The sequence below is a fragment of the Carcharodon carcharias genome, chromosome 17, assembly GCF_017639515.1.
Source record: "Carcharodon carcharias isolate sCarCar2 chromosome 17, sCarCar2.pri, whole genome shotgun sequence".
In the NCBI taxonomy this organism is placed as follows: domain Eukaryota; kingdom Metazoa; phylum Chordata; class Chondrichthyes; order Lamniformes; family Lamnidae; genus Carcharodon; species Carcharodon carcharias.
Genome location: NC_054483.1, coordinates 82,185,756 through 82,198,731, shown reverse-complemented (window position 1 = coordinate 82,198,731; position 12,976 = coordinate 82,185,756). Strand labels below are relative to the sequence as shown.

Below are 12,976 nucleotides of genomic sequence, written 5' to 3'. Positions count from 1 at the left end.
AATCATGATTTCACATTTAACCATGACTTCCTTACCGTTATAATATCTGCTTCCTACTCTCAAGAGCTTGACATCCTTTGTCAGATAATTAGCAATCCAAATTAAAGGATGTCACATCTCTAAACATTCCTCTCCCATTAACTTGATTTCTAGACCATTCTTTATACATTGTCATGCCAATGGCACCGGTACCTCTTGACCATTTCAACAAAAAAAAATCAGTTTCTCCATTTTTTCCAACTATGACTCTTCAACCTTCCCCTTCTATCCAAAGTTTCAATTGCTGCTTTATAAATATACTCAATTTTCAATGTAGCTGCCCTTAGTGACAATGAAACTAATCAAAGTCGTAAGCCTTGCATTAATGTGACCTCTGCTAAACATCTCTATTGCCTTTGAAATAGTCACTCCATCTATGGTTTGCATTCTTTCTTTATCTGTTGTATTGCTTCTCCTTCTCCAATGCCTTCTGCTGCTATGGCTGTAGTCCACTGCAACATCTTTCACGGTCTGTTCTTTTTGGTAACTGATACTCAAGGCTGAATTTTAACAGCCCCTGGCAACACACTGATAAGTGAGAAGACTGACAAAATGGCATGGGAAGGCATTGAGGCCATGCCCTATGTCTTCACACCACCCCCTCCCCCTCCCCCTCCCACAGGAGCTCAGTTGAGCCATTTAAATGGTGAATAAAGGGCCTCTTTCCCACTTCCTTTGGTTTTTTGCCCATATTGGAGGGCGCAGGGGGGAGGTGTGGGCCGCCGGTGTGTGGGGAGACCACCAGATAAATCCTGGTGGCCCCCCCAGTGGGCTCTGAGAGGGAGGGAGGTGGGGCATGGCAGCAATAACACCGCCTGCCGTGGCCAGTAAGATGCCTTCTCCTTACAGCTGCGGCCTCAGCACTGGACACTGTTAGCAGCAGCGGGACTGAGTTGGCTGCCCTTCGGGTGGGCCAGCAGCTCTTTTGGGGGAGAGGGGTGGGATCTTGCTCTGGCAGCAGTGGCTTAACCGGCAGCTGCTGGCAATTGCTATCCCAGGATTCTGCTGCCAGCTAAGTGGGCTTGCCTAACACTTTCAGCTCTGGCGGTGGGACTTCTGCCTCTCACATTAAATTCAACCCTCAGGTTTACTCCTCCCCTCCTCCATTGACCCAAAGGCTATTTGTGTCATTAATTACCTGTTCCAACTTCAAGAATGAGACCCTATTTCCTCTATTTTCTTTTGCCTAATATTAAGTTAATCTTCTTTAGCTCCAGCAAGTCCTTTTGCTTTGTTTCTATTTTATGTGCGTGGGATAGTCAGATGTACAGCTTTGAACTACTCAACCCTAATGGAGATTCGTTCTCACGCATTCCCCCCACCAACCACCCATCATCCCCCACCATTCCCAGTTACCAAAAACTTGAGATTCCTTATCTCCAACCCCATATTTTCCCCTATGCCACTGAAACTCTATTTTCTGACTTTATCAAATGGAGAATTCTGCAAAACTTTTCTAACATCCTCAGTTAATTTAAAATGCCAGAGCTAGCTTCTCTACCCACAAAAATTCTGTGCTTCCTGTTATCACTATCATATCCCAGCTTTCCAACATATTCAAGATCTTCAAGAATAACCTCGACTTGGGTGTGCGTGGCACAATTTCAAAATTTGCAGATGACAAAACTTGGAAGTATTGTGAGGAAAAGTTTGAGAGATTGAAGAGATAGGCTGGTGGAATGGCCAGACAGATGACAGAGAAGTGTGAAATGATACATTTTGCTAAGAGGAAGGAAGACAGGCAATGTTAAATAAAGAATACAATTCTAAAAATGCAGGAACAAAGAGAAAAGTGAGTACATGTGCACAAATCGTTAAAGATGACCAGGAAGATTGAGAAAACGGTTAAAAAGGCACATGAAATCATGGGATTTATAGAGGCATAGAGTGCAAAAGTAAGAAAATTATGTTGAACCTTTATAAAAAAAACTTTTTGCCTCCATACTAATGACATAGATAGGACAAGGAAGGAGGTTCTGCATAGTCAGTATGAGAAGCTAGATATTAAATTAAGAAGCAGAACCTCAAAGGTAGTAATCTCTGGATTATTATCTGTGCCATGTGCAAATTGGCATAGGGCAAATAAGGTTAGAGAGATGAATGTGTGGCTCAAAGACTAGTGTGGGAAATGTGGGTTTTGGTTCATGGGGTGCTGGCACCAGTACTGGGGAAAGTGGGGGCTGTGCTGGTGGGAAGGTCTACACTTGAACCGTGCTAGGACGACTGTTCTTGCGGATTGCGTAACTAGGGAAGGAGAAAAGGCTTTAGACTAAACAAGGGGTGGGGGGGTGTGAGGAATCAAGCTTGGGTCAATGTGGCAAATCAAGGGGTAGATCCAAAGCAGGAGACCGTAACAGTAATATGGGAAATGAGTGTCATAGAATAGCAGGAATAGACAGAGAGATAAAATGTAAGAATACACCAGTAGTTAAGACTAGATATTGCAAAGTTAACAAAAAGACAAAACTAAAGGCTCTGTATCTGAATGCATATAGCATTTATAACAAAGTATGTGATTGATAGTGTATGTTGAAATAAATAAACATGATCTGATAGCCATTAGAGACATGCTATTACAGAGGCTGTAGAATGACAAGGATTGGGTCCTGAATATTGAGGGGTATATGATACTCAAGAAGAATAGGAAGCTAGGTAACGGTGGATGGGTAGCACTGTTGATTAAGGATGACATTGGTGTAATAGAGATGACCTTAATTCAGAAGATCAGGGCGTAGAATTGGTTTGGGTGTAGATGAGGAATAGTAGGGGAAATAATTCACTAGTGGGAGTGGTCTACAGGTCTCCTAACAGTAACCACAAAGTAGGACATAATATGCAAGAAGAAATATTGGGTGCTTGTGATAAAGGGACAGCAATAGTCATGGATGATTTTAATCTACATATAAACTGGAAAAATCAGATTGACAGTAGTAGCCTGAATGGGGAGTTCATAGAATGTTTTTGAGAGTCTTTTACAACAGCATTTTTTGGAACCAACCAGACAGCATATTAGATTTGTATTATGTAATCTGACAGGATTAATTAATGACCTTAGAGTGAAGGCACTCCAGGTAGCAGCGACCACAATATGATTGAATTTAACATCCAGTTTGAAAGGGAGAAGAGTGGGTCAAAGACGAGCATTTTAAACTTAAATATGGGCAACTATGTGGGCATGAAAGCTGAGCTAACTGAAGTGAACCGGGATACGAGGCTAGGGGATAGATCAATAGAGAAGTAGTGGCATACATTTAAAAAGGATATTTCAGAATACTCCGAATAAGTATATTCCTACTACAGAGAAAAATTATAAGAGGGCCCCCCACCATCCTTGGTTAACTAAAGAAGTTAAGGAAAACAGCAAACTTAAGGATAAAGCATATAACTGTATAAAGTGGCAGGTCAGATGATTATTTAGAATATAAACAATGGCAGAGAATGACTAAAAGGTTAATGAGAAGAAAGAAATTAGAGTATATGTGAAAGTTAGCTAGAAATGTGAAAACCGATAGCTAGAGTTTCTACAGGTATTTCAACATGAAAAGAGTAAGTAAAGTGAGTGTTGGTCCTCTAGAGATTGACAGTAGATAATAAGGAAATGGCGGATAAATTGAACAAATATTTTGCTTCCGTCTTCATTATAGAGGATACAAAAAATATTCCAGTATTGGCTGTAAATCAGGAGGTATAAGGGAGAGGGAAAACTTGGTGAAATTACAATCACTAGGGAAGTGGTACTGAGCAAGCGGATGGAGCTGCGGGCTGACAAGTCTCTGGGTCTTGATGGGAATTCACCATAGGGTCTTAAAAGAGGTGGCTAATGAGTTAGTAGGTGCACTGGTGGTAATTTTCCAAAATTTGCTATACTCCGGAAAGATTCCATCAGACTGGAAAGAAGCAAATGTAACCCTTCTATTCAAGGAGGGAGGAAAGCAGAAAATGGGAAACTATAGGCCAGTTAGCTTGACGTCTGTTATGGGAAAATTGTTAGAACCTATCATTAAGGAGGTTATAGCTGGACACTTAGAGAAACTCAAGGTAATCGCAAAGAGTCCGCATGGTTTTGTGAAAGGGAAATCATGTTTAACCAATTTATTGGAGCCCTTTGAAGGAGTAACATGCACTGTGGATAAGGGGCAGCCTGTGAATGTGCTGAACTTGGGTATCAAGAAGGCATTTGATAAGGTGCCACATCAAAGGTTATTGCAGAAAATAAAAGCTCATGCTATAGGGGGTAACATATTAGCATGTAAAGAAGATTGGCTGGCTGGCAGAAAACAGGGTATGTATAAATGGGTCTTTTTTTGATTGGAAGGATGTGATGAGTGGAATCCTGCAGGGGTCTGTGCTGGGGCCTCAACTTTTTACAATTTACATCAATGACTTAGATGAGGCAAGTGAAGGCATGATAGCTAGATTTGCAGATGAAAAAAGATAGGCAGGAATGTATGTTGTGAAGAGGACATAAGGAGGTTGCAATGGACATAGATAGGGTGAGTGAGTGGGCAAAAATCTATAATGTAGGAAAATGTGAAGTTGTTCACATAAAAAAAATCAGAGTAATACTTAAACAGAATGGCTGCAAAATTCCGAGCAGAGGGATCTAGTCAATGAGTCACAAAAAATTAGTATGCGGGTACAGCAAGTAATTAAGGCAGCAAATGGAAATGCTATCCTTTATTATAAGAGGAATTGAACATAATAGTAAGGATAAAGGCAAAATACTGCAGATGCTGGAAATCTGAAACAAAAGCAAAAAATGCTTGAAAAACTCAGCAGGTCTGACAGCACCTATGAAGAGGAAGACAGAATTAACGTTTCAAGTCCGTATGACTCTTCTTCAGAGCTCTGAAGAGCCATAAGGGCTCGAAACATTAACTCTGTCTTTCTCTCCACAGATGCTGTCAGACATGTTGAGTTTTTTGTGATAGATAGTAAGGACATTATTTCAGTTATACAGGGCATTTGTGAGACCACATCTTGAATAGTGTCTAGTTTTGGTCTCCTTATTTAATGAGGAATCGCAGTCCTTGCCCTTATCACGGCACCTGAAGAACTGATAAATTGGTTCTAGTGGCTGCTGTGTGTAGGCAATCAGCTCCAAACGGTGAATCCTGAAGTTCACTTTTACATGAAGCTGATCCTCTAGCATGTTCCATAACTTAACAGGGCCTTTCTGATCCTCATAAGACAGGCCCTAGGTGTTGACTCTACGCAACCTCTCATTTCCAATGGCTTATTTTTGCCACATGTTTATCGTGTTCTGTGACTGATCAGTCAAAAAAGCATAGTTCCATTCTTTGCTTGAAAAATCTAAATTTAGCTACAACATTTAAGGCCTTTAATTCATGTTTTGGAATTTAGTCATCTGCCTAATGTGTAGGGGATTTATCACCTCGCCATTCTGAGGTCATTGCCTGGCACTTGTGTGTTGTGAATGTTACTTGTTACTTATCAGCCCAAGCCTGGATATTTTCCAACCCTTGCTGTACATTGGCACAGACTGCTTGTGTCTGAGGTGACAAACAGTAAGTATGTGCAGTGTTATGGTGCGTATGGAGGAAGTCTAAGTTGAGTTTTCTCACAGAATTATACCACACAGGAGGCAATTCAACCCATCTCTGAAAGAACTATCCAATTAGTCCACTCCCCTGAAAATTTTTCACTTTTAGTACTTTGAGGCAGTGCATTCCAGACCAAAATACCTGTGTTTTAAAAAATTCATCTCACCTCTGGTTCAGTTGCCAATTACCTTAAATTTGTGTCTTCTAGTTACCAACCCTCCATCAAAACTCCTCATTAAGCATAGAAAGAAAGCAAGAAAGACAGACATGCAATTAGATAGCACTGTACATGACCACTGGACATCTCAAAGCAATTTACCATTAATGAAGTACTTTTGAAGTGTAGTCTCTGTTGCATTATAGCAACAAACATCATCCCAAGTTGCTGGAGGAGGAGGGGGCTCCATAAATATCCCTATCCTCAATGATGGAGGAGCCCAGCACATCAGTGCAAAAGTGAAGGCTGAAACATTCGCAACAATCTTCAGCCAAAAGTGCCAAGTGAATGATCCATCTCGGCCTCCTCCGGAGGTCCCCAGCATTATAGATGCCGGTTTTCAGCCAACTGGATTCACTCCACTTGATATCAAGGAACAGTTAAAGGCACTGGATACTACAAAGACTATGGGCCCTGACAATATTCCAGCAAGAGCACTGAAGACTTGTGCTCCAGAACTTGCCATGCCCCTAGCCAAGCTGTTCCAGTACAGCTACAACACTAGCATCTACTCAGCGATGTGGAAAATTGTCCAGGTACGTCCTGTACACAAAAAGCAGGACAAATCCAATCTAGCCAATTACTGCCCCATCAGCCTACTCTTGATCATCAGTAAAGTGATGGAAGGGGTCATCAATGGTGCTATCAAGTGGCACTTGCTTAGCAATAACTTGCTCACCAACGCTCAGTTTGGGCTCCGCCAGGGTCACTCAGCTTCTGACCTCGATACAGCTTTGGTTCAAACATGCACAAAAGACCTGAACTCTAGAGGTGAAGTGAGTGTGACTGCCCTTGAAATCACAGCACATTTGACGGAATGTGGCATCAAGGAGCCCTAGCAAAACTGGAGTCAATGGGAATCAGGGGGAAAACTCTCCACTGGTTGGAGTCATACCTAGCATAAAGGAAGATGGTTGTGGTTGTTGGAGGTCAGTCATCTCAGGCCCAGGACATAGAGTCATAGCGGTCTACAGCACAGAAAAAGGCCCTTTAGCCCATCGCGTCTGTGCCAGTCAAACAAGTACCTAACTATTCTAATCCCATTTTCCAGCACTAGGCCCATAGTCTTGTATGCCATGGGATCGCAAGTGCAGAATCAAATACTACTTAAATGTTATTAGGATTTCTGCCTCCACCACCCTTTCAGGCAGTGAGTTCCAGATTCCCACCACCCTCTGGGTGAAAAAATTCTTCCTCGCATCCCCTCTAACCCTTCTGCCCCTTACCTTAAATCTATGCCCCCTGGTTATTGATCCCTCCACCAAGGGGAAAAGTTCCTTCCTGTCTAATCTATCTATGCCCCTCATAATTTTATATACCTCAATCATGACCCCCCTCAATCTCCTCTGCTCCAGGGAAAATAACCCCAGTCTATTCAACCTCTCCTCAAAACTAAAACTCTCCAGCCCAGGCAACATCCTGGTAAATCTCCTCTGCACTCTCTCCAGTGCAATCACATCCTTCCTATAATGCGGATTCCAGAACTGCACGCAATACTCTAGCTGTGGCCTAACCAGTGTTTTATACAGTTCCAGCATAACCTCTCTGCTCTTATATTCTATGCCTTGGCTAATAAAGGCAAGTATCCCATATGCCTTCTTAACCTCCTTATCTACCTGTCCCGCTACCTTAAGGGACCGGTAGACAGGCACACCAAGGTCCCTCTGATGCTTGGTAATTCCCAGGGTCCTACTCCCGTGCTTTGTTTGTCCTGCCCAATTGCATCACCTCACACTTAGCCAGATTAAATCCCATTTGCCACTGATCAGCCCATCTATATCCTCCTGTAATCTAAGGCTATCCTCCTATTTACCACTCCAACAATTTTCGTGTTATCCGCGAACTTACTGATCAACCCTCCTACATTCAAATCTAAATAGTTTATATATACCACAAACAGCAAGGGACCCAACACTGATCCCTGTGGAACCCCACTGGACACAGGCATCCAGTCACAAAAACATCCCTTGACCATCAGCCTCTGCTTTCTGCCACTCAGCCAATCCTGGATCCAATTTGCCAAATTGCCTTGCATTCCATGGGCTCTTACCTTTATTATCAGTCTCCCATGCGGGACCTTATCGAAAGCCTTGCTGAAGTCCAAGTAGACTATATCAAATGCATTGCCCTCATCTACACACCTGGTCACCTCTTTGAAAAATTCGATCAAATTGGTCAGACATGACCTCCCCTTAACAAAACTATGCTGACTGTCTTTGATTAATTCCTGCCTCTCCAAGTGTAGATTAATTCTGTCCCTCAGAATTGCTTCCAATAGTTTTCCGACTACCGAAGTTACTAGTTTATCCTGTAGTTGGCCTGTAGTTTATCCCTTCCTCCCTTCTTGAATAACGGTACTACATTGGCTGTCCTCCAGTCCTCTGGCACCTCTCCTGTGGCCAGAGAGGTATTGAAAATTATTGCCAGCTCTCCTGATATCTTCTCCCTTTCCTCACTCAACAGCATGGGATATATTTCATTAGGGTCTGGAGATTTATCAACTTTGAACCCTGCCAGACCACTTAGAACTTCCTCCCTTTCTATGCTGATTTCTTTAACTACACCACAGTCATTCTGCCTGATTTCCAAACCCGCGTTGTCCCTCTCACTTGTGAACACCGACACAAAGTATTCATTCTATGTCTTCCGGCTCCACACACAATTTACCACTATGGTCCTTAATGGGCCTACTCTTTCCCTAGTTTCCTCTTACTGTTAATGTACTTGTAAAATAACTCTGGATTTTCTTTATTTTACCTGCCAATGTTTTTTCATGGCCCATTTTTGCTCTCCTAACTTACTTCTTAAGTTCCCCTCTACACATCCTATACTCCTCTAGGGCTTCTATTGTTTTGAGCCCTCGGTATCTGCCATAAGCCTCCCTTTTTCTCATTATCCAATCCTGTATATCCCTCGACATCCAGTGTTCCCTGGATTTGTTGGTCCCACCCTTTGTCTTTACTGGAATATGTTGGCCCTGTACTCTCCCTATTTCCTTCTTGAATGAGTCCCATTGCTCTGACGCAGATTTACCTAAACGTAGCTGCTCCCAGTCCACTCTTGGCCAAATCATATCTGATCTTATTAAAATCGGCCTTCCCCCAATTTAGAGCTCTGATTTCTGGCCCATTCTTGTCCTTTTCCATAACAACCCTGAACCTAACAGAATTATGATCATTATCTGCAAAATGCTCTCCCAGCGATAACTCTACCACTTGCCCAGCTTCATTCCCTAAAATTAAGTCCAGGACTGCCCACTCTCTTGTAGCACCTTCTACGTACTGGCTTAAAAAGATCTCCTGGGTGCATTCTAAGAATTCCGCTCCCTCTAAACCTATCACACTGAGTAACCCAGTTAATGTTGGGGAAGTTGAAATCCCCCACTATTACTACCCTATTATTTTCTCTGAAATTTGCTTACATATCTGCTCTTCTATTTCTCTGATTGTTTGGGGGCCTATAGTACACTCTCAGCAATGTGATTGCTCCTTTTTTGTTTTGCTGTTCTACCCATATGGCTTAATTTGAGGGGCCTTCTAAGATGTCATCCCTCCTTACTGCTGTAATTGATTCCTTGATCAATATTCCGATAACCTCTCCTCTTTTACCTCCTTCCCTGTCTCGCCTGAAGACCCTATATCCTGGAATATTGAGTTGCCAATCCTGCCCCTTTCTCAACCATGTCCCTGTGACAGCAATGACATCATACGTCCATGTGCTAATTTGTGCCCTCAACTCATCTGCCTTATTCGTCAGATTCCTTGCATCCAACTGTGCCAAACTCCTTTGTGCCTTAACTGGCCTATCATTTCTATGCCTTCCAGACTCACTTGCTCTCTCTAATTTTGGCTGTGCATCTCTGGCCCTGCTGAACCTCCTCTCAGGATCCCACCCCCCTGCCAAGTTAGTTTGAACTCTCCCCAACAGCACTAGCAAACCTTCCCGTAAGGATGTTGGTCCCATTCCGGTTCAGGTGCGACCCGTCCGCCTTGTACAGGTCCCACCACCCCCAGAAACGGTCCCAATGTCCCAGAAATCTAAAGCCCTCCCTCCTTCATCATCTCTCCAGCCACACATTCATCCGGACTAACCTCCTATTTCTATACTCACTAGAGCAGGGCGCCAGAAGTAATCCAGAGATTACTACCTTTGGAGGTCCTGTTTTTTAATGTTTCCAAGCTCCCTAAATTCTGCTTGCAGGACCTCATTCCTCTTTCCACCTATGTCGTTGGTACCAATGTGTACCACAATCTGTCTGTTTGCCCTCCCCCTTTAGAATGCCCTGCAGCCATTCAGTGACATCCTTGATCTTGGGACCAGGGAGGCAACATACCATCCTGGAGTCACGTCTACTGCCGCAGAAACGCCTGTCTGTTCCCCTTACTATTGAGTCTCCTACCACTGTTGCCCTTCTCCTCTTTCCCCCCTCCCCCTTTCCCCGCGCAGCTGAGCCACTCACAATGCCATGAGCATGGCTGCATTCCCCAGAGGAAGCATCACTCTCACCGCTTTCCAACACAGAAAAACGGTTCTCGAGTGAAGTGCACCCTGGGGATTTCCTGACTACCTACCCGATGCCTTTCTTCTGACTGATGGTCACCCATTCCCTCTCTGTTTGTGCTTTCGTAAGCTGTGGGATGACCACATCTAAAAACATGCTATCCACGAAACTCAGTCTCACAGCTGCACCTTAGTGCCTCCAGCTGCCGCTCAAGCTCCAAAACACAGAGCTCAAGTAACTGCAGCTGGTGGCACTTCCTGCACACGTGGTCGGTCAGAGTGCAAGGAGCACCTAGGATTTCCCACACGGTGCAGGCGGCACATGACACGGGACTGAGCTACCCTGCCATGCCTCAGGTTGAAAAAAAACCCTTAGTTTAAGTTAAATGCAGTAAAAAAGTTATATTATTTATGTACTTTAAATAAAAATTAGAACTCTTACTTTTCCTTAGCTTAATCTATTTTAAACTGGAGAAAAACACTTACCCACTACTCACCAATCAGCTCTCATCTTTGTGCTGACGCACTTTTTGAAGCTTCCCTGCACTCGCGCTAGTTCTGATCTCTCCACCGCTCTCTCAAGCTGTCTTGAATTGTCACTCTTGTTATTTTCAACAAGAACTGACTCAAGACACTCTTCCCAGACTGCTTCACCAAGATGTTGACTGCAGGACACTCTTCCCAGACATCACTGCAGGAGGTCCTCAGGGTAGTGTCCTAGGCCTAACTATCTTCAGCTGCTTCATCAATGACTTTACTTCTATCATGTCAGAAAAAGGGATGTTCACTGATGATTGCACAATGCTTAGCACCATTTGCGACTTCTCAGATAATGAAGCTGTCCACGTCAAATGCAGCAAGACCTGGACAGGTCTTGGGCTGAGAAGTGGTATGTAACATTCGCACCACACAAGTGCCAGGCAATGACCATCTCCAACAAGAGAGAATCTAACCATCACCCCATGACATTCAATGGCATTATCATCACTGAATCCCCCCCATCACCAACATCCTGGAGGTTACCATTGACCAGAAACTGAACTGGACTAGTCATAAAAATACTGTGGCTACAAGGGCAAGTCAGAGGCTAGGAATCCTGTGGCGAGTAACTCACCTCCTGACTCTTCAAAGCCGGCCCACCATCTACAAGTTAGGAGTGTGATGGAATATTCTTCACTTGCCTGGATGAGTGCAGTGCCAACAACACTCAAGAAGCTTGACACTATCCAGGGCAAAAGCAGTCCAGTGGATTAGCACCTCTTCTACAAACATTCACTCCCTCCACCACCAACGGACAGTGGCAGCACGTGCACCATCTATAAGATGCACGGTGGAAACTCATCAAAGCTCCTTAGGCAGCACTTCCAAACCCACAACCGCTACCATCTAGAAGGAAAAAGGCAGCATAAACATGGGAACACCACCACCTGCAAGTTCCCCTCCAAGCCACTCACTACCCTGACTGGGAAATATATCGCCGTTTCTTCACTGTCACTGGGTCAAAATCCTGAAACTCTCTCGCTAACAACACTGTGGGTGTACCTACACCACATGGATGGCATCGGTTCAAGTAGGCAGCTTACCACCACCTTCTCAAGGGCAATTAGGGATGGGTAATAAATACTGGCCTACCCAGTGACATCCACATCCCAAAAATTAATAATTAAAAAGTATTACATATGATTTTTCAGATGTTTGGGGTGGCAGGGGTGCACTGGGAAGAGTCCTAATTAACTTTAAGCCCTTACCCATGGTTTCCTATTCATTATATGGTTAAAAATTGGAAACCTTGAGACAAGAAACAAAATAGGAGCCTTTTTGGCCTGTGTGACTCAGTGTCAAACTATACTATTCTTTTCCCATGACACTGGAGCCGTTTTGCCATTTGATTAATTCACATCAATACTATCCAAAGCTTTGTAGATGGTTCACATAATACATCATCTGGACTCTCAGGAAGACCTTGGGTCCTGCACAGAGCCTTGATTCTGGTGCCTGGAGGGAGCTCATGTTAAAAGTTCTCTTCTGGTTGGGCAATATACCCAAATAGTTGTAGTTGTCAGTGACTGAGGGGGTCAGAGACAGCTGGTTGTGCTCTTTGTCTGGATCTCTATCTAACAACTTGGCCCTAGAAATTTTGATGCAGCAAAGCAGTTTTGAAACACATTGCCACATCAAGGTGGTTTTGTTGTACATCAGGTTTTAATCTGACACTTGCAAATTTTTTTCTACAGGTTTGTACAGCTGGCTCCTCAATATTACTTCAGTAACCTACCCCCCAGTGAGAGCAAGGAACTCCTGCAGGAAATCATTGATCACTTCTCAAAACTGCCAACAGATGGAGAGGAGCAGCATGTATCCAGCAAAGAAAACAAGAAACCAGAAGAAGATATTAGCCACCAGAATGAAGACAGATGTACCATTCAATGATGGGCTAACTTGCACAATTTCAAGACTGGGCAAACATAATTCAAAAGACAATATGGGCCAAAAAGCTTATCATGTTTACACGTTGTGGTGTAAAGTCACAAAGCTTCTCCAGGGATTTGAAAACTTTAATTCTGTTTAAAGCTGACTCCTTGGTTTTTCCTCTGCTGGTTAAATTTTAACCTAGATGTATTACTGTCAAAAAGTTTTAATATTCGTTTGTCTAAAT

At 43.4% G+C, this 12,976-nt stretch overlaps 1 protein-coding gene across 1 annotated transcript in view; it reads left to right on the top strand.

Moving 5' to 3' along the window:
* Window positions 1–12,868, top strand: part of LOC121289666 (putative pre-mRNA-splicing factor ATP-dependent RNA helicase DHX32) — a 52,301-nt gene extending 39,433 nt beyond the window's left edge. Inside the window, exon 11 of the mRNA XM_041209292.1 lies at window positions 12,555–12,868. Coding sequence (XP_041065226.1) covers window positions 12,555–12,750 — 196 coding nt within the window. The 3' untranslated portion in view covers window positions 12,751–12,868. The remainder of the gene's footprint in view (window positions 1–12,554) is intronic.
* Window positions 12,869–12,976: the final 108 nt, after the last annotated feature.